Genomic DNA, 20053 nt, shown 5'->3' on the forward strand with positions numbered 1-20053 from the left:
CTGACAATGAATCAAATTACAAGATCATTTCAATTGTCTAAACACATGTATACCTGTGGTGGATTCATTTTGATATTAGGCAAAACTAATACAATTATGTAAAGTTTAAAAATAAAATAAAATTAAAAAAAAATAAAAGCTTTAAAAGTCATAATAGTTTGAATGGTATAGTTATTACTACTATTTTAGAGAAGCAGAGATAATGTTTAATTTTCAAAGTTTGATCAACAATCATCCATTAGTTTGAGAAGTTGAGTAACAGTAAACTGTACTTGCTTTTCAAACCATTTACAGACTGTAAAAAAGCAGCTGGTCACAGAATGCACAACCATTAAACTGCAGTTCTATTGACAGTCCTTGGCTTGGCAGGGCTGTAGGGACAGTCACCACTGGGAATTCTGCCAAATTTACAGTCTGTGTAAAAATATCACCCTGGGCAATTCATGTTCTGTTGTCTTCTTTGATGCACTTTGTGTATGGCACTGCCTCACTCAAGGTAGTAAAAGTTAGGAAAACATTTACTCCAGAGTTAAAAACATTCACAAAATCATTAGTAATGAGTCCTCTCACTTTCTCTGCTTTGATAAAATAGTTCTCATAATTTTCTTTTAATAAAGTTTCCTGAGAGGATTCTTCCCCACACCAAATCATTGAACTCTTCTTGTTTAGTTGCAGCATACATGGCTTCAGTAGACACATCAATGTCAAATCAGTGACCATATTCTAACCTATCAAATCTTGCCATATTTGATGCCAGTTCTGATGTACACAGTACATGGTAGCAGACAACTGAATAACTGGTTGGGGCAGGGACACTTCATTTACTTTGGCCCCCTCAGACTCAAAGAGATTAGCAGCTTTGGACCAAAGAGATTGTACTTCACTTGACAATTCTGGTATAAGATATTCCTTTGGAATTCCTATACATCATTTGCTCACATCTGTTAAACTGGGAAGCATAAATGATTTTAACAGGATCTTGAATTTTGGTAGAATCTTAGAGATCCTGCCCAGCTAGTATACTCAACACAATGGTGCATCATCCATGCATCTAGTTAAGATTCTGGGCACATCATTGAATTCACCAGGGGAATGAGGAAACTAAGTCATAGCTGGATTTTAAACCAACAGCCTCATAGTGGGCAGCTGGATTGCTGGTTGATCCTCTGGAATCTGGTCCTAAAGCAGGGAAGCAAGTGAATGCTGACACAGCCACTGCACTCCCTCCTGAGCTTCCTCCAGTTATAAGCCAATTTGAATCCTTATTTTCACCTTGAGACTTCTGCTCCCTCTTTTCTCTATATTGTTTGAATAACTCCATGGGTTTTTAACTGGTCCAAAAATTCCATCTGTGCTTCTGTATCCCATAGCAGACTCATCTAAGTTTGTTTTTACCATTAACAAAGCTCCCTGATCCAACAACCTCTGTGGAATTTAAGGTGATACTTAACTTTTCAGTATGTTTGATGCACATGTTGTCTCAATGCCAGATGTGCTAAAGTTGTCTTTCTACAATAGGGATTTCATCTAAATCCCCCAGTGAGTGACCTTATATCTTTTCTCTGATTCTTCAACTTGCTTTAAGACCACCTCTTCTGATACAGTAACTTGGTCTTCTTGAGAAAGGAGAGCTATCTTTGGCAGAGCTCAGCTGGAGTAACCTGGCCTTGTTCTAGTGCCACAGAAACTTCTTGGAAGGTCCAACCCAACATGGTCCTTGTGCCCTGCCTGCCACCACCAGGGCCTGGTGACAAAGGAGGAAGAGGAAAAGTCGTTCTTTTGAAGTAGAAGGTGTTTATCAAATTTGTAGCTTTATGGCACAATAGATAAGGGTGTCAAGGTCTTGAAGGCTATTTATGAGGTTTAGGATAGGAGGTTACTATTCACGTCCATTTTCTTTTTTGAACATCATCACATGCTTGTTTCAATTGCCCCCTGTGTTGGTTAAAATTCTGTGCCCGTAGGTCCTAGAATTATGCATGGTAAAGCTACTTTTCACAGAAATATAGTTTGTTTTTCACTCATGCAAGAAACCTTGTAAAGCTTTGTATCTGTTTTCCAGGGCTGCCATGACCAAGTACTACAAACCAGGTGGTTAAAACAATAGAAATTTATTGTTTCCCAGTTGTGGAGGTTGGAAGTTTGAAATCAAGGTGTCAGCAGGGTCACTGATCCCTCTGAATTCTGGTCACAGGGAGAATCTTTCTTTGCCTCTTCTAGATTTTGGTGGTTGCAGGCAAACCTTGGGTTCCTTGGTTTTTAACTGCCACCACTCCAGTTTCTGTTTTCTTCAGGTGGCTGTTTTCTGCCTGTGTTTGTCTCTGGGTATCCTTATAAGGACATCAGTCATATTGGATTCAGGGCCAACCTGACTCCAGTATGATTGCATCTTAATCGGACTCTAATTCCAAATAAAGTCATGTTTTGATGTAACTGGAGTTCCTAGATAGGACTTCAGCCTATCTTTTGGGAGAGGGATATAATTTAACCTGTAACAAGCTCCATGGCTAGTATGATCCTCCATGATGTCAAATGCATTGACCTTGACCATGCTGGCAGCCTCCAAGGCCCAGGCCATGGGGTGGAGAAAGAGCCTGGTTGTTGTCACCCTCCACTGACCTGGATTTAGTCACGTGGCTGCTCCTATTTGCTCAGAAGGCTGGAGAGAGAGAGGGCCTCTTTTCAGGTTGCCATGTGCAGCTAAAACCCAAGGTTTTGTTAGCATGGAAGAAAGAGAGCAGGTTTTGAGGACAGCCAGTAGTCTCTGCCACATGTTCATAGTACTTGGGGGTGGGGGTGGGAGTGGTCTCTGTTGTTCAGTTTCTTTCCCACTGTGTGTTTTCTCATTGAATTATTTTTAGCATTTAAAGATTAAGAGGGAGTTTCCTGTATATGATTATATTAGTTTTCTAATGATTTTCAAGACTTTATTTTATTCAGCTAAATTGCATTGAATAATTCCTATTAATAATTGTTGTGGAAAATAGCAAGAAGTGGAAGATATGATCATTCTATTGAGGAGGAGAGGACTTTGACTAAGGATCAGAGACAAGTGTTTGTGAAAACATGCTTGTGAAAAGTAAGAAAGAGTTAGAGATTTAATAGCCTTATCTTTTAAGATGATGATTTTAATGATAGTTAATTACAAGCAGTAATAGGGATTTGATACTCAGGAGGAGGAAAGCAGAGTAAGGCTTTCATTCAGAGTTTCATCCATAGGTCTTATGTTCCCAGCCTGTCCTTTTCCACCTGACTGCTGAAGGCCTGGGAATGACCTTCCTCTCTGTGTTCCTAGCAGTGTTGCATGGTGCTTGGAACCTGGTGGGATTCAGCAAATATTTATGGAATCATTTTCTGTCAAAACCTGTGTGTATTATTAATGAAACAATAAATGTCCCGGGTCTTGATGTGTTCAAATTTGGAGACATATTTCTTTTTTAAGGGGAGCCAGTATACTTGTTAAGAAAGTTACAAAGATAGTTCCATGGCCTGGAACTCTTTTGTGTGTGTGTGTGTGTGTGTGTGTGTGTGTGTGTGTGTGTGGTGTTTACATATATACACACTATAAGCTATATGTGTATACTGGATGTACTATACTATATGCTATAATAGTTTATACAACATATTATTTAGTATTGCTAATGATCTAACATAATGAAATACAGTTTGTAAAATATATTGCAGATTTCATGGAAGCAATTATTTTGCTTGTGCTTTGTTCCTACAGTTTAAACAATTTGTGTTTTTTCTTTTTCTGTAGAACTTTCTGTTACTTGGTGAGCTACCACAGTGTGATCATCAGCTGCCATCAGATGGTAAAACAGTTGTGAACGTGCAAGATTTCACTGCTTTTTGGGATAAGGTAACAAATTCTTAATTTCATGATTGTGACTGCTAAAGGACAACTGTGACATAGATTTATTGGAGGGTTTTGAGATTTTACACATGATACAAAATGTGACTAGCCCATATACCATGGAAGTATGTTATAAATAATCTGAATCAGGAATGAGGTTTGCAATTAACAGAGATTAAAAATAAAGATGGTTGTTTTGAGGCACTAGCCTGTAGTCTTCCTGGTCTACCAGCTCCCCAATTAAGGTCTTTTCCCTGCCTCAAAACCTTGTCTCTCATTGCCTGTCTTGCGGTGAGCAGAGCAAGGTTGGACTTGGTAACAATTTGGCTTAGCCAGCCAGGAGCCTTGCTGCTTGTGGCTAGCCAGCACCAATCAGGGAATATTGGAGCAAGACCCTAGCAGCTGCTCGGTTCATTTGTCCTGAGGTTCTTTCCTTCAAGATTCCCTGAATGGGTACCGGCTTCCCTCAGCTTGACAATTGAGACAAAGAACTGACAAACTTCTAGAGTCAACAGACTTGATTTCGGTTGTGGGGTAAGTCTACCCAATTTGATAGCTGATTCAACCTGTTCGCTTGTTTTGTGTGTCGTTTTGTGTTAAGAGCCGACGGGCTTGATTTCAAAGGGTAAGTTACTCTGGTGTGCACACTGGGAACATTTTTTCCCCTCAATCTGGGCTTTTCCTTTACAGGACAAGCTAATTTGGTTGGGTACCCATTTACAGAGGGGAGGTGTTGTTGGACTCTACCCTGAACCAGTTCATTGGGAACTAGTTCTCATGGGACAAGCCCACCATAGCTCATATGTAGGGTAAATTTATTTACCTGATTTGGGAACTGGTGCAGTTGGAATCAGTTCATTTGGGAGCTAGTTCTTGTGGGAGTGGGTAACCTAGATAGAATTAGTTCCTTTGTTTTATAAGGTACATTTATTTACCCTGTTGGTGGCCAGTTCATCTGTATGCATTGATGCTGGAATCTGTCTTGTACCATTTTTTTGTTGGAAATTGTCTGCATCTTTTGTGTTTTGGTGCTTTGTGTTTTGCAAAAATGGGAAAAATATTTCATCTGTCCTGAAGGAAAGATCTTTGGGATGCATATTAGATATGTTAAGATCAAAAGAGCAATGGCCTCTGTATGGCTCACAATTAAACAATCTGCCAGTCAGGAGTGCTTTACAAAGAACTTCTTTGTAAAGAAACAAATTCCTCTCTTTACAAAGGAGAGGAATGCTCTGGTAATGAACATGCCTGGAGGGGCTCCCTTGGACTTGAGGTGTCCAATTCTAATTTCCCCTACAGGGTCACCAGAGAAAGAAATGGCAAACCACTGTGGTATTCTTGCTTGGAGAATTTCATGGACAGAAGGACCTAGCCGGCTACAATCCATGGGATCACAAAGAGTCAGACACGACTGAGAAACTAACACTTGCTAACACTAAAAATAAAGTCAGCCTGAGGCATTTGACATATTATTATTTACCTCACTTTCAAGAGAACTTTCAAAGCGTTATCATATTTTGAACTTGAAGTAAATGCATTTATAATATTAGAATTTGTAGGATTGGAGATACAAAATGCTGCAGTATAGAAAGGGTTAACTAACAAATACAAAATCAGCTGTTAGAGACCAGAGACTTTGGATACAATCAGTGTATGTTTTTTGCCTTAATGTTATCAAATATCTTATTACATAGTGTGAGTGATTTGCATCTTTGCCGTGGGTAGGGTGGGGCTCCTCTATCCTAAGCTTCTGGATGGTTCTGGCTACTTTGGTGGCATCCAGGGGCAGGAGGAGAAAGCAGGTGGGCATAGTAAGTACCAGTTATTCCAAGTTGAAGGGTTGTACTGTGTGACAAGCTGACAGGGAGAACTGGTGATATCACAAAGATTTTCCCAGGACTTGGTTTATTTCTGAAATTTAGCAAATAGGAAAAACAATAGGAACCACTCTCCAAAAGTTCTCAAGTTTACACTCCCAGTGCAGCCCCATTACAGACAACTGAAAGTCTCCTCCCGCCTCCAGCTTTATAGTTCTTTGTGCACATCCTCCTGTATCAGTGTGGATTAATCAGGAGACCCAAACCTGCAGCAGGAGAGAGGGGATTCCATGCAGGAAATTAGTTACATAGGAGATGAAAGAACAAAAAAGGGCAAAGCAGTGGTGGATGAGGCAGCTCAGTGATTAGCAAAGGCAGGAAGCTGCTCCCACCCCAGGACTGGAAGGACTCAGGGAGGAGACACCTCTACCAGAGGGTCCACCCTCCAGAGCAGAGTCCGGGAGCCTGGCTAGTGTCAGAGTAGGGACCACAGAGCAAATATCCAGGCTCTGTAGACTCCTCCTGTCTTTCATGACAGTGACAATGTTGTGCCACCTGAATTGTGTTCACCTACTTCTGACCCTAACCTTTCATCTCCACCAGCAAGACAGTAATATGTTCTACATAAATATATAGAACAAATATATACAACCACATCCCTACACCTTTTGCATACAGGAACTCATACAAGGTGACTGACCTACCCTACCTTAATAGAGTAGATTTGCCTCCTGCTTGATATTTCTTGTCATAATCCACTTGAAGCACTTATGGAAAGCACCACTAAAATTCCATTATGATGTTAACTTTATGTGGATGCTGACACATACTTACCTTGGGCGTGGGGTATCTCTTCATGGCTACTCCAGCAAAGCGCAGCCATTGCTCCTTACCTTGGACGAGGGGTATCTCCTCACCCCTGCCCTTCCTGACCTTCAATGTGGGATAGCTCCTCTAGGTCCTCCTGCACCCACGGAGCCACGCCCAAGGTAAGAGAAACCCGAGTAAAACGGTAGGTGTTGCAAGAGGGCATCAGACGGCAAAAGCACTGAAACCATACTCATAGAAAAATAGTCAATCTAATCACACTAGGACCACAGCCTTGTCTAACTTAATGAAACTAAGCCATGCCCATGGGGCAACCCAAGATGGGCGGGTCATGGTGGAGAGATCTGACAGAATGTGGTCCACTGGAGAAGGAAATGGCAAACCACTTCAGTATGCTTGCCTTGAGAACCCCATGAACAGTATGAAAAGGCAAAATGATAGGATACTGAAAGAGAAACTCCCCAGGTCAATAGGTGCCCAATATGCTACTGGAGATCAGTGGAGAAATAACTCCAGAAAGAATGAAGGGATGGAGCCAAAGCAAAAAGAATACCCAGTTGTGGATGTGACTGGTGATAGAAGCAAGGTCCGATGCTGTAAAGAGCAATATTGCATAGGAACCTGGAATGTCAGGTCCATGAATCAAGGCAAATTGATAGTGGTCAAACAAGAGATGGCAAGAGTGAACATCGACATTCTAGGAATCAGCAAACTGAAACGGACTGGAATGGGTGAATTTAACTCAGATGACCATTATATCTACTACTGCGGGCAGGAATCCCTCAGAAGAAATGGAGTAGCCATCATGGTCAACAAAAGAGTCTGAAATGCAGTACTTGGATGCAATCTCAAACACGACAGAATGACCTCTGCTCATTTCCAAGGCAAACCATTCAATATCACAGTAATCTAAGTCTATGCCCCAACCAGTAACGCTGAAGAAGCTGAAGTTGAACGGTTCTATGAAGACCTACAAGACCTTTTAAAACTAACACCCAAAAAAGATGTCCTTTTCATTAGAGGGGACTGGAATGCAAAAGTAGGAAGTCAAGAAACACCTGGAGTAACAGGCAAATTTGGCCTTGGAATACGGAATGAAGCAGGGCAAAGACTAATAGAGTTTTGCCAAGAAAATGCACTGGTCATAGCAAACACCCTCTTCCAACAACAGAAACGAAGACTCTATATACATGGACATCACCAGATGGTCACCACCAAAATCAGATTGATTATATTCTTTGCAGCCAAAGATGGAGAAGTTCTATACAGTCAGCAAAAACAAGTCCAGGAGCTGACTGTGGCTCAGACCATGAACTCCTTATTGCCAAATTCAGACTTAAATTGAAGAAAGTAGGGAAAACCACTACACCATTCAGGTATGACCTAAATCAAATCCCTTATGATTATACAGTGGAAGTGAGAAATAGATTTAAGGGCCTAGATCTGATCGATAGAGTGCCTGATGAACTATGGAATGGGGTTCGTGGCATTGTACAGGAGACAGGGATCAAGACCGTTCCCATGGAAAAGAAATGCAAAATTGCTGTCTGGGGAGGCCTCACAAATAGCTGTGAAAAGAAGAGAAGCGAAAAGCAAAGGAGAAGAAAGATATAAACATCTGAATGCAGAGTCCCAAAGAATAGCAAGAAGAGATAAAAAAGCTTTCTTCAGTGATCAATGCAAAGAAATAGAGGAAAACAACAGAATGGGAAAGACTAGAGATCTCTTCAAGAAAATTAGAGATACCAAAGGAACATTTCATGCAAAGTTGGGCTCGATAAAGGACAGAAATGGTATGGACCTAACAGAAGCAGAAGATATTAAGAAGAGATGGCAAGAATACACAGAAGAACTGTACAAAAAAGATCTTCATGACCCAGATAATCACGATGGTGTGATCACTGACCTAGAGTCAAACATCCTGGAATGTGAAGTCAAATGGGCCTTAGAAAGCATCGCTACGAACAAAGCTAGTGGAGGTGATGGAATTCCAGTTGAGCTATTCCAAATTCTGAAACATGATGCTGTGAAAGTGCTGCACTCAACGTGCCAGCAAATTTGGAAAACTCAGCAGTGGCCACAGGACTGGAAAAGGTCAGTTTTGATTCCAATCCCAAAGAAAGGCAACGCCAAAGAATGCTCAAACTACTGCACAATTGCATCCTTCTCACATGCTAGTAAAGTAATGCTCAAAATTCTCCAAGCCAGGCTTCAGCAACATGTGAACCGTGAACTTCCAGATGTTCAAGCTGGTTTTAGAAAAGGCAGAGGAACCAGAGATCAAATTGCCAACATCCGCTGGATCACTGAAAACGCAAGAAAGTTCCAGAAAAACATCTATTTATGCTTTATTGACTATGCCAAAGCCTTTGAGTGTGTGGATCACAAGAAACTGTGGAAAATTCTTCAAGAGATGGGAATACCAGATCACCTGACCTGCCTCTTGAGAAATCTGTATGCAAGTCAGGAAGCAACAGTTAGAACTGGATATGGAACAATAAACTGGTCCCAAATAGGAAAAGCAGTACATCAAGGCTGTATATTGTCACCCTGCTTATTTAACTTATATGCAGAGTACACCATGAGAAACGCTGGGCTGGAGGAAGCACAGCTGGAATCAAGATTGCTGGGAGAAATATCAATAACCTCAGATATGCAGATGACACCACCCTTATGGCAGAAAGTGAAGAGGAACTCAAAAGCCTCTTGATGAAAGTGAAAGAGGAGAGTGAAAAAGTTGGCTTAAAGCTCAACATTCAGAAAATGAAGATAAGGGCATCCTGTCCCATCACTTCATGGAAAATAGATGGGGAAACAGTGGAAATAGTGGCTGACTTTATTTTGAGGGGTTCCAAAATCACTGCAGATGGTGACTACAGCCATGAAATTAAAAGACGCTTACTCCTTGGAAGGAAAGTTATGACCAAATTAGATAGCATATTAGAAAGCAGAGACATTACTTTGCCAAAAAAGGTCCGTCTAGTCAAGGCTATCGTTTTTCCAGTGGTCATGTATGGCTGTGAGAGTTGGACTGTGAAGAAAGCTGAGTGCCAAAAAATTGATGCTTTTGAACTGTGGTGTTGAAGACCATTGAGAGTCCCTGGAGTGCAAAGATATCCAACCAGTCCATCCTAAAGGAGATCAGTCCTGGGTGTTCATTGGAAGGATTGATGTTGAAGCTGAAACTGCAATACTTTGGCCACCTCATGTGAAGAGTTGACTCATTGGAAAAGACTCTGATGCTTGGAGATGCTGGGAGGGATTGGGGGTAGGAGGAGAAGGGGACGACAGAGGATGAGATGGCTGGATGACATCACCGACTCGATGGACATGAGTTTGAGTGAACTCCGGGAGTTGGTGATGGACAGGGAGGCCTGGCGTGCTCTGATTCATGGGGTTGCAAAGAATCGGACACGAGTGAGTGACTGAACTGAACTGAACTGAACTGATGACCATGTAAATATCATTAACTTCTAGGAAAAGTAGTGTGTAGTGATCACTTTTTTGTTTTTCATGAAAGTTCCTCCTACCCTTCTGAAATTTATCCATTTTTAATTTGATTAGTTTATGTATATAAGGCCATCAATAATTCATCTTTCCTCATTCAGCTGCTTGTCAGTACTATTTTCCATGTGGCCAAAGGGCATGGGTAGTCTTCCTAATATTGCTTTTCCTGGAGCCCTTTCTCAGAGTTCTTATCACTCTGGTTGATTGTCACCAAGAACTTCATTGAACAACATATTCACTGTTTTGTTCCACTACCTTCTGCCATTTTCCAGGGAACTGCATAATTCCATCTTTTCAAAATTTTTTAATTTTTTGAGCAAAGAACTGTTCCAGATACCTTTTACAGTTTTACAGGGAATTGAATTTTTTCCATTGAGAATTTTGTAAAGACTGAAATAAATGGAAGTCCAAAAGTACAATGTCTGGTACAATACAGGGGATCAGTCAGAACTTCCCAGCCAATCTGTAACAGTTTTTTGCCTGGTCATCAAAGAAACATGCGGTCTTACGTTATCCTGATGGGAGATTATACATTTTCTGTTGACTAATTCTGGATGCTTTTCATAGATAGCTGCTTTTGTTTGGTCTAATGGGAGCAGTATTTGTTGGAATTAATCATTTGATTTTCCTGAAGGAGCTCATAATAGAGGATTCCATTGCAATGCCACCATATACACAACATCACCTTCTTTGGATGAGGACTGGCTTTTGGTGTGGTTCGTGCTGGTGCATTTCACTTGCCCACAATCTATTCTGTTCCACAATATTGTATAGTATCCATTTTTCATCACCTGTCACAATTTGTTTTAAAAATGGAACATTTCTGTTACGTTTAAGTGGAGAACTGCATGCAGAAATATGATCAAGAAGGGTTTTTTTTCCTTAACTTCTGTGAAACTCAAATATCAAGGTGATTAACATATCCAAGCTAGTGCAAACAATTTCCATTCAATACTTTGAATGAAATATTTGAATATTTTGAGTATGTCAGCTGTCTCCTGCATGGTATAGCGTTGTTTGTTCTGAATGTCTTGATGTGATCTCTATCAACTTCAACTGGCATACCTAACAGTAGAGCATCGTCCGACAAGAAATACCCAGCACAAAACTTTGCAAGCACTTTTCATACATTTGATCAGTCACAGCACATTCTCCATACACTGCACAAATCTTTTTCTGCATTTCAGTTGCATTTTTACCTCTCTTGAAATAGTAAAGCAAAAAAAAAAAAAAAAGAAAAGAAAGAAAGAAGAAAATAGTAAAACATAATGTGCCAAAAATGTTGCTTTTTAATTTTAATATTAAAATGGCTACACAAAAATTCACCAATTTTAAAAAGTTTTTTTTAAATGCATGCTGATATGACAGCTGTCATAAACAATCTTAACAACATTGTTTTGAATAAAGTTAAAGACAACTTAGTACTACTAGATGCCGGGGTCCTGCCCCGGCTGATCCAGGGTATTCGAAGCGGGGACGGCGTCGGCGACCTATTTATTTAAATATTTTATCAAAGATATACAGAGTAATAGGATGAGGATAGCTCAGTAGGAAAATTCAGTGGAGAAAAGAGGCTGAGTAGCTTGGTTTACGCGGGAGACCAATAAAACTTCAAGACAAGAAGTTTGCACCACTTACGTAGGCCGCAGGCGTCCTTCCATTCCCCCGAAGGAGAGGAGACACTGAGGCCTCCCCGGTCGGATCTTAGAAGCCCAGGCATAATTAGTAAGCATGGCGGGTTCCGCGCTCCAGATGGAGACTCAACCAGAGTGAGAGAGAGAGCGACATGGGGAGACCAGTATTTTGAGAAACCGATCCCAATTCTTTATTTTCCAGAGTCTGTTTTTATACACTGAGATGTTATACAAAAGTCACGTGGGGACAGCAGTCCTGACTTTTATCAAAGTCAGGTGCTTCACACAAATGCATACAGAGGTCTTGGGGGTGTTACATCATCTTCTGGCCAGGGGGCCTGCTGACAATTTATGACCCTCTCCTTGTGACAACGGTCAGTCAACCAGGACACTTATTTCTCCAGGGGTGATTATTCTTAAAACAGACGCCACCCAAATAAAGTTACATTCCTATAGGGTGAGGGTGTAGTGGGTTTTAGTTAAGGAAAGTATTTACTTAGCCTAAGGTCTAACGTGATTAATATCAAAGGTTAATACTTATTTCTTCTATATATTCATTAATGTGTGTAAGGGCAGGGGATGTGGAGACTTAGCAACAAACATTGGCTCAACAAATGAAAAACCCTTCACCAATACAATTTCTAATCAGCCCATTATACTTATACTAATAGTTTTCTAACTTTTCTAAGGAACCTGTTTTTAGAAGGTTTAAAGCATCTCATGCCTCTCACGGTTGGGAGGCTGTGAGCAATCACATGTGGCCGGACAAGCCTGTCAGGCAGGCTAGAGAAACTTCAGAGGAGTGTGTAGGTTAAAACACTCTTATCACGCCCAGGAATTATTATTAACTGGAGCTCTAAGTTAACTCCTTCTCCGAAAGAGGTGGTGGGGGACAGCCCCCCGTAAAGTCAGAGATGTAGGTGAGAGCACAAAGTAGTAAAGTAGGCAGGCTCTGGTTATGGGGGTAGATGCTTGAGGATTTCCAGGGGGACTCCTGAGGCTCGATCCTGCCTTTGCGTATGTCGAGCCTCCTTCCTCATGACCTTTGTCACGGGCGGAGTACCTCACTCTGGCCCCCAACAACTAGAGCCATCTTACAGAAAAAACTGAACAGACTTTTTGGCCAACCCATATTGAGAATGACTTCTTTATATAAAGTGCTCCTTTGCTTGCTGAGCATTACTGAGATTCTTTCTTTATCAAGTGAAAATGGAGAGATTAGTGGAGATTCAAATTATTTAAAGGGCCAGGTCTGCCATATACCTATGTAGCTCTCTTGTGGAGATTAATGAGATATAGTCAGTTAAAGCCAAGGGTCATAGCGAAAACTTATAAATGATTAAAAAAACTTCACATACTGGATACTCTACGAAGTATATTATTTTAATAAGTTAATATGCATCATGAAGTTTTCACTTCATGTGGGTGCCTTGTCATTTCACCTACTTAAAATCTGTGGGTGTCTAAAGGCAACTAAAACTGATTGAAACTCCCGAAGAGATATGATTGGATGAAAAGGCCTCCAGGACAGGATGTCTTAAAATAGGCAGGAGAAGAATGTGGGTTAATTTGCATATCAATGAATATTATATTATTTTCTCCATTTTCTGTAGCATTTGGCATACTTTATTGAAATGGGTATGTTTTTATAAACTTTAATTTGCAGGAATTAAGAACCCCAGCTCTACAAGGCGTTTCCTTTACTGTCAGACCTGGTGAACTGCTAGCTGTGGTCGGACCTGTGGGCGCAGGAAAGGTAAGTTGTGGTGCCTTTTGGCAGCTTGATGCAACACTACAGTCCCTATTAAATTCTCAGAGTTGAGCCCAAAGCTGTGTGTACAATGTTGTTTTTTTTTTTTTTTTTTTTTAACATGATAGTTTATTGAAATTGAATAATAGTAAAATAATTACAGTGAAACCCATCTCTGCATTGCCTCAGTTTTGGTCCCACACATCCATCTTGATTCTCAGAAAGTTTTACATGTACACAGTGTATTGATTCCTTATAATTTATAACATCATATAAGAGATATTGGTAAGGATTTCAGTGATTTCCATGAAACTTGCTGAGAAGAGCATGGAGAGGCCTGGCATAGTTTTCTCATGGGCACAGGCGTACTGGGCAGTCATTGGAGGACCCAGGGACCTTCTGAGCCAAAGTGTAAGTTCATTCCACAGAGGGATATATAAAGATTTACCCTCTTGAGATGTTGTTGTTGATCGTCACACTTGTGAAATCTCCATGATGATTATAGTCCATATCTTTCATTAAAAATGCTATTGTTCTAGGTTTACATTGTTTTAATAAGTCATCCATGCTCATTCTTTTTTTAAATTTATTTTTCAATTGGAACATAATTGCTTCACAATGTTGTTAGTTTCTGCTGTACAACATGACTCAGCTGTAAGTATGTGTGTGTGTGTATGTATGTGTGTGTATATATATATGTGTATATATATATATATCCCCTCCCTCTTGAGCCTCCCACCCACCTTCCCCCCATCTAACCCTTCCAGGTCATCACAGAGCACTGAGTTGAGCTCCCTGTGCTGAGCTGTGCTTAGTCACTCAGTTGTGTCCAGCTCTTTGCTACCCCCATGGACTGTAGTTTGCCAGGCTCCTCTGTCCATGGGGATTCTCCAGCAGGAATACTGGAGTGGATTGCCATGCTCTCCTCCAGGGGATCGAACCGAGGTCTCCCTCCTAAAACAAGAACAAGGTGATGTTAGGAAGTATTCTAATTTCATTATTTTACATGTAGCTGTCCAGTTTTCTCAGCAGCACTTATTGAAGAGGCTATCTGTTCTCCAATGTATATTCTTGCCTCCTTTGTCAAAGATAAAGTGTCCATAGGTGCATGGGTTTATCTCTGGGCTTACCATACTGTTCCATTGATCTGTATTTCTGTTTTTTTTTTTTTTTTTGTGCCAGCCCCATACTGTCTTGATTACTATAGCTTTGTAGTATAGTCTGAAGTCAGAGAGCTTGATTCTTCCAGCGCTGTTTGTTTGTTTTTTTTTTTTCCTTCTCAAGATTATTTTGGCTATTTGGGGTCTTTTGTGTTTCCAAACAAATTGGAAAAATTTTTGTTCCAGTTCTGTGAAAAATGCTATGGGTAATTTGACAGGGTTTGCATTGAATCTGTATATTGCTTTGGGTAGTATAGTCATTTTCACAATATTGATTCCTACAGTCCAAGAACACGGTGTATCTGTTCACGTCATCTTTGATTTCTTTCATCAGTGTCTTACAGTTTTCTTCATTGTGGTTTTTTGTCTCCTTAGGTAATTTTTTCCCTAAGCATTTTATTCTTTTTGATACAATGATGAATGGGATTATTTCCTTAATTTCTCCTTCTGGCTTTTTGTTGCTAGTAACACAAATTTTTTTTCCCTTTGAGAAAGATCTTTATTAGTTTTATGGACAAGAAGACAGAACTTTCCTTCAGCATCCATTGCAAGAATGTCTGCCTCTGGTTTACGTCTTCTTCTTCTTCTTCTTCTTTTTTTTTTTGCTGCACCTATGAGGTATGTGGGATCTTCGTTTCCAAACCAGGGGTAAAAACCATGCACCCCACAGTGGAAACGCAGAGTGTCAACCACTGTACCACCAGGGAAATCCTGCCAGTGGTTTTTTATTGGGGAAGGACTTTCCTTTGACTTTTTATGCTGCTATAAGGAAAACAGTTCTAATTAGATGTATCTAGAACAGCATTTCTCTAGGTGTGTTCTATGGAATTTTTATTTTACAAGATGGTTTCATGGCTTCCCTGGTGGATCAGATGGTAAAGCATCTGCCTACAATGTGGGAGATCCAGGTTCGATCCCTGGGTCGGGAAGATCCTCTGGAGAAGGAAATGGCAACCCACTCCAGTACTCTTGCCTGGAAAATCCTATGGATGGAGGAGCCTGGTAGGCTACAGTCTATGGGGTTGCAAAGAGTCGGACACAACTGAGCGACTTCAGTGTTACTTTCACTTTCATGGCCACACAAATCTGGGTAAATGCACCTTATGTTTTCCTTCTTGGTGCTTCATGTTGTACAGTTGGAAACAGCTTGTTGGGAATTTGGACATCTCATTAAACGAAATTATTTGTGTGACAGCTGTTCAGGATGGACAGAGACATGTGGACTTCCTTTTCATTACAGTGGCCTCTCCATGAAGTCTGGAGGTTGCAAAGGCTCTTCCAGGAAGCTCTGAGTGTTTTCTCATGTGACTTGACTTGGTCACATCAGTGTAGTAAAGGTGCAGCCATGTGCTGGAGCAAAAGATTTGGACGTGAGGCAGACCCTGATGCCTCTGCCCTCCAGAGGCAACCAGGTTCCTGGGTGAGACCAATACACAGGCAGATTATTTCAGCTTAGCGTGATGTGGACACACACATAACACATCTATGTGTTGTTAAAGATTTGAAGTAAATATTCAGCTGTCAGTTCAGTTAAGTTCAGTTGCTCAGTTGTGTCTGACTCTTTGCGACCCCATAGACTGCAGCATGCCAGGCCTCCCTGTCCATCACCAACTTCCAGAGTCCATTCAAACTCATGTCCATTGAGTCGGTGATGCCATCCAACAATATCATCCTCTGTTGTCCCCTTCTCCTCCTTCAATCTTTCCCAGCATCAGGGTCTTTTCAAAAGAGTCAGTTCTTAGCATCAGGTGGCCAAAGTATTGGAGCTTCAGCTTCAGCGTCAGTCCTTCCAATAAATATTCAGGACTGATCTCCTTTATGATGGACTGGTTGGATCTCCTTGCAGTCCAAGGGACTCTCAAGTGTCTTCTTCAACACCACAGTTCAAAAGCATCAATTCTTTGGTGCTCAGCTTTCTTTATAGTCCAACTTTCATATCCATACATGACTACTGGAAAAACCATAGCTTTGACTAGACGGACTTTGTTGGCAAAGTAATGTCTCTGCTTTTTAATAAGCTTTCTAGGTTGGTCATAATTTTATTCCAAGGAGGAAGTGTCTTTTAATTTCATGGCTGCAGTCACCATCTGCAGTGATTTGGGAGCCCCCCAAAATAGTCTGTCATTGTTTCCACTGTTTCCCCATCTATTTGCCATGAAGTGATGGGACCAGAAGCCATGATCTTAATTTTCTGAATGTTGAGTTTTAAGCCAAATTTTTCAGTCTCCTTTTTCACTTTCATTAAGAGGCTCTTTAGTTCTTCTTTTTCTGCCATAAGGGTATGTCATCTGCATATCTGCAGTTATTGATATTTCTCCTGGTAATCTTGATTCCAGCTTGTGCTTCATCCAGTCCAGCATTTCTCATGATGCACTATGTATATAAATTAAATAAGCAGGGTGACAATATACAGCCTTGACATACTCCTTTCCCTATTTGGAACCAGAGCTGTACTTGGTCTGAAACAACAAAACGTGGAAATCTAGATGTGCGATGTGTACACAAGAGAGTGATGATTTTCTTTAGGATGGACTTTTGCTCTTTGGACACAACTCACTTCAGAGTTTTTTTAATAATAATCTTTGGATATATTCTTCACATGTAGGTTTTTAATAATAAGTGTTTGTCAAGCAAAGGATACCTGGATGCAGAAACAACTACCCGAAACATTGGATACATGAAATACACATCCTGCTACACTGCCCTGCTAGTTAAGAATGTTTAACATTCTTAGCTAGTCTTTTCTGAGTATAAGTTTTCATTTGGGGGAAATTCTGAGCAGTGTAAGTTGTTGTAGTATTATACTGATGTTCCTTATCAACCATTAGTAGTACGTGGGCCAATGGGGTTCTTTTCTCTCTTTTTTTCACTATTGCCGGGGATCTACTTCATCCTGTTCTAAATGAAAGGGTTCTATAGTGTATCAAGTGCAACGGTGGGGTCTGCTGTACTACGGATCTTGTTCTATCCTGAGTGTTGCCTGTTCATGTGTGTCTGTTGCCATCTATTTCAGTCCTCACTGTTAAGCGCTGTGCTGGGAGAGCTGCCCCCGAGCCAGGGACAGGTCAGTGTGCACGGGAGGATTGTGTATGTGTCTCAGAAGCCCTGGCTGTTCTCAGGAACTGTGAGGAATAACATTTTATTTGGGAAGAAATATGAAGAAGAATGGTATGAAAAAGTAATAAAGGCTTGTGCTTTGGAAGAGGTGAGTAATGACTTTTGAGTTGCATATACTTAAATTTCAAATAATAATAGTGTTTGTTTAAACTACAGGGTTTATTAAAATTTTGTTTCAAATTTTGAAAGATTTCTGAGTAAATATACACATGTAACCCAGCTGTTTCAATGCAAATGTGATAGCAGCACTTACAGAAATGCCTTTAGAAAATAGTGGGTGGTTTTTAATTTTATAATGTTTTATTCACTTTTAAATTTCTTTCTTAATGAATGATAACTTAAAATTTACAGAAAATAGTGAGTATAATGAACTCTCATGTACCAACCTCCCAGCCTTTAGCCCAAGATCAGCTGGTGGCCAGTTGTGCTGCATGCTCTACCCCTGCCCCCTGCCAGCCCCACCCCCACCCCCAAGTATTCTGCAAGCAGATCCTAGACATCAGATTTGTTCATCTGTAAACATATCATTAGTTTTCTCTACAAGATAAGATAGACTTTGGGAAAAAAATCACCATATTATTTCACCTGAAAAATAGCTCAAATTCTTGAATATCATCAAACTTGTAGTTTGTGTGTTTTTTTAATTAATTTATTTATTTTAATTAGAGGCTAATTATTTTACAATCGGAGAAGGTGATGGCACCCTACTCCAGTACTCTTGCCTGGAAAATCCCGTGGACGGAGGAGCCTGGTAGGCTGCAGTCTACGGGGCCGCTTAGAGTCGGACATGACTGAGTGACTTCCCTTTCACTTTCATGCTTTGGAGAAGGAAATGGCACTCCAGCCAGTGTCTTGCCTGGAGAATCCAGGGACAGGGGAGCCCGGTGGGCTGCCGTCTATGGGGTCACACGGAGTCGGGCACGACTGAAGTGACTTAGCAGCAGCAGCATTTTACAATAGTGTAGTGTTTTTGCCATACATTGACATGAATAAGCCATGGGTGTACATGTGTTTCCCATTGTGACCCTCCCCATCCCATCCCTCAGGGTCATCCCAGTGCATTAGCCCTGAGCACCCTGTATTATAAATCGAACTTGGACTGGTGATTTGTTTCACATATGATAATTTACATGTTTCAATGCTATTCTCACATATCATCCCACTCTCGCCCTCTCCCACAGAGTCCAAAAGACTGTTCAGTACATCTGTGTCTCTTTTGCTGTCTCACATGCAGGGTTATAGTTACCATCTTTCTTAATTCCATATATATGCATTAGTATACTGTATTGGTGTTTTTCTTTCTGGCTTACTTCACTCTGTATAATAGGTTCCAGTTTCATCCACCTCATTAGAACTGATTAGTCGTTCCACTCCTTGTGATTTCATGAACCGCAGCATGCCAGGCCTCCCGTCCATCACCAACTCCCGGGGTCTACACAAACCCATGTCCATCGAGTCAGTGATGCCACCCAACTATCTCATCCTCTGTTGTCCCCTTCTCCTCCTGTCCTCAATCTTTCCAAGCATCATGGTCTTTTCAAATGAGTCAGCTCTTCTCATCAGGTGGCCAAAGTACTGGAGTTTCAGCTTCAACATCAGTCCTTCCAATGAACAACCAGGACTGGTCTCCTTTAGGATGGACTGGTTTGATCTCCTTCCAGTCCAAGGGACTCTCAAGAGTCTTCTCCAACATCACCATTAAAAGGCATCAATTCTTTGGCACTCAGCTTTCTTTATAGTCCAACTCTCACATCCATACATGACCACTGGAAAAACCATAGCCTTGACTAGATGGACCTTTGTTGGCAAAGTAATGTCTCTGCTTGTAAATATGCTATGTAGTTCGGTCATAACTTTCCTTCAAAGGAGTAAGCGTCTTTTAATTTCATGGCTGCAATGACCATCTGCAGCAATCTTGGAGTTCAGAAAAATAAAGTCAGCCACTGATTCCACTGTTTCCCCATCTATTTGCCATAAAGTGATGTTACCGGATGCCATGAGCTTAGTTTTCTGAATGTTGAGCTTTAAGCCAACTTTTTCACTTTCCCCTTTCACTTTCATCAAGAGGCTCTTGAGTTCTTCTTCACTTTCTGCCATAAGGGTGGTGTCATCTGCATATCTGAGGTTATTTATATTTCTCCCAGCAATCTTGATTCCAGCTTGTGCTTCTTCCAGCCCAGCGTTTCTCATGATATACTCTGCATAGAAGTCAAATAAGCAGGGTGACAATATACAGGCTTGATGTACTCCTTTTCCTATTTGCAACCATTCTGTTGTTCCATGTCCAGTTCTAACTGTTGCTTCCTGACCTGCATACAAATTTCTCAAGAGTCGGGTCAGGTGGTCTGGTATTCCCATCTCTTTTAGAATTTTCCACAGTTTAT

General features: G+C 40.9%; 1 protein-coding gene and 1 pseudogene across 1 annotated transcript in view; one reads left to right on the top strand and one right to left on the bottom strand.

The window, feature by feature from the left end:
• The window catches only part of LOC100337053 (ATP-binding cassette sub-family C member 4), a 1051816-nt gene that overhangs the window by 173952 nt on the left and 857811 nt on the right, over positions 1 to 20053 (top strand). The window contains exons 10-12 of the mRNA XM_059892301.1: positions 3761 to 3862; positions 13309 to 13398; positions 17566 to 17757. Of these exons, the coding sequence (XP_059748284.1) occupies positions 3761 to 3862; positions 13309 to 13398; positions 17566 to 17757 (384 nt within the window). The remainder of the gene's footprint in view (positions 1 to 3760; positions 3863 to 13308; positions 13399 to 17565; positions 17758 to 20053) is intronic.
• LOC100848652 (glutamyl-tRNA(Gln) amidotransferase subunit A, mitochondrial-like) lies at positions 225 to 1712 on the bottom strand (annotated as a pseudogene).

Source organism: Bos taurus, chromosome 12 (genome assembly GCF_002263795.3).
Source record: "Bos taurus isolate L1 Dominette 01449 registration number 42190680 breed Hereford chromosome 12, ARS-UCD2.0, whole genome shotgun sequence".
NCBI classification, from domain to species: domain Eukaryota; kingdom Metazoa; phylum Chordata; class Mammalia; order Artiodactyla; family Bovidae; genus Bos; species Bos taurus.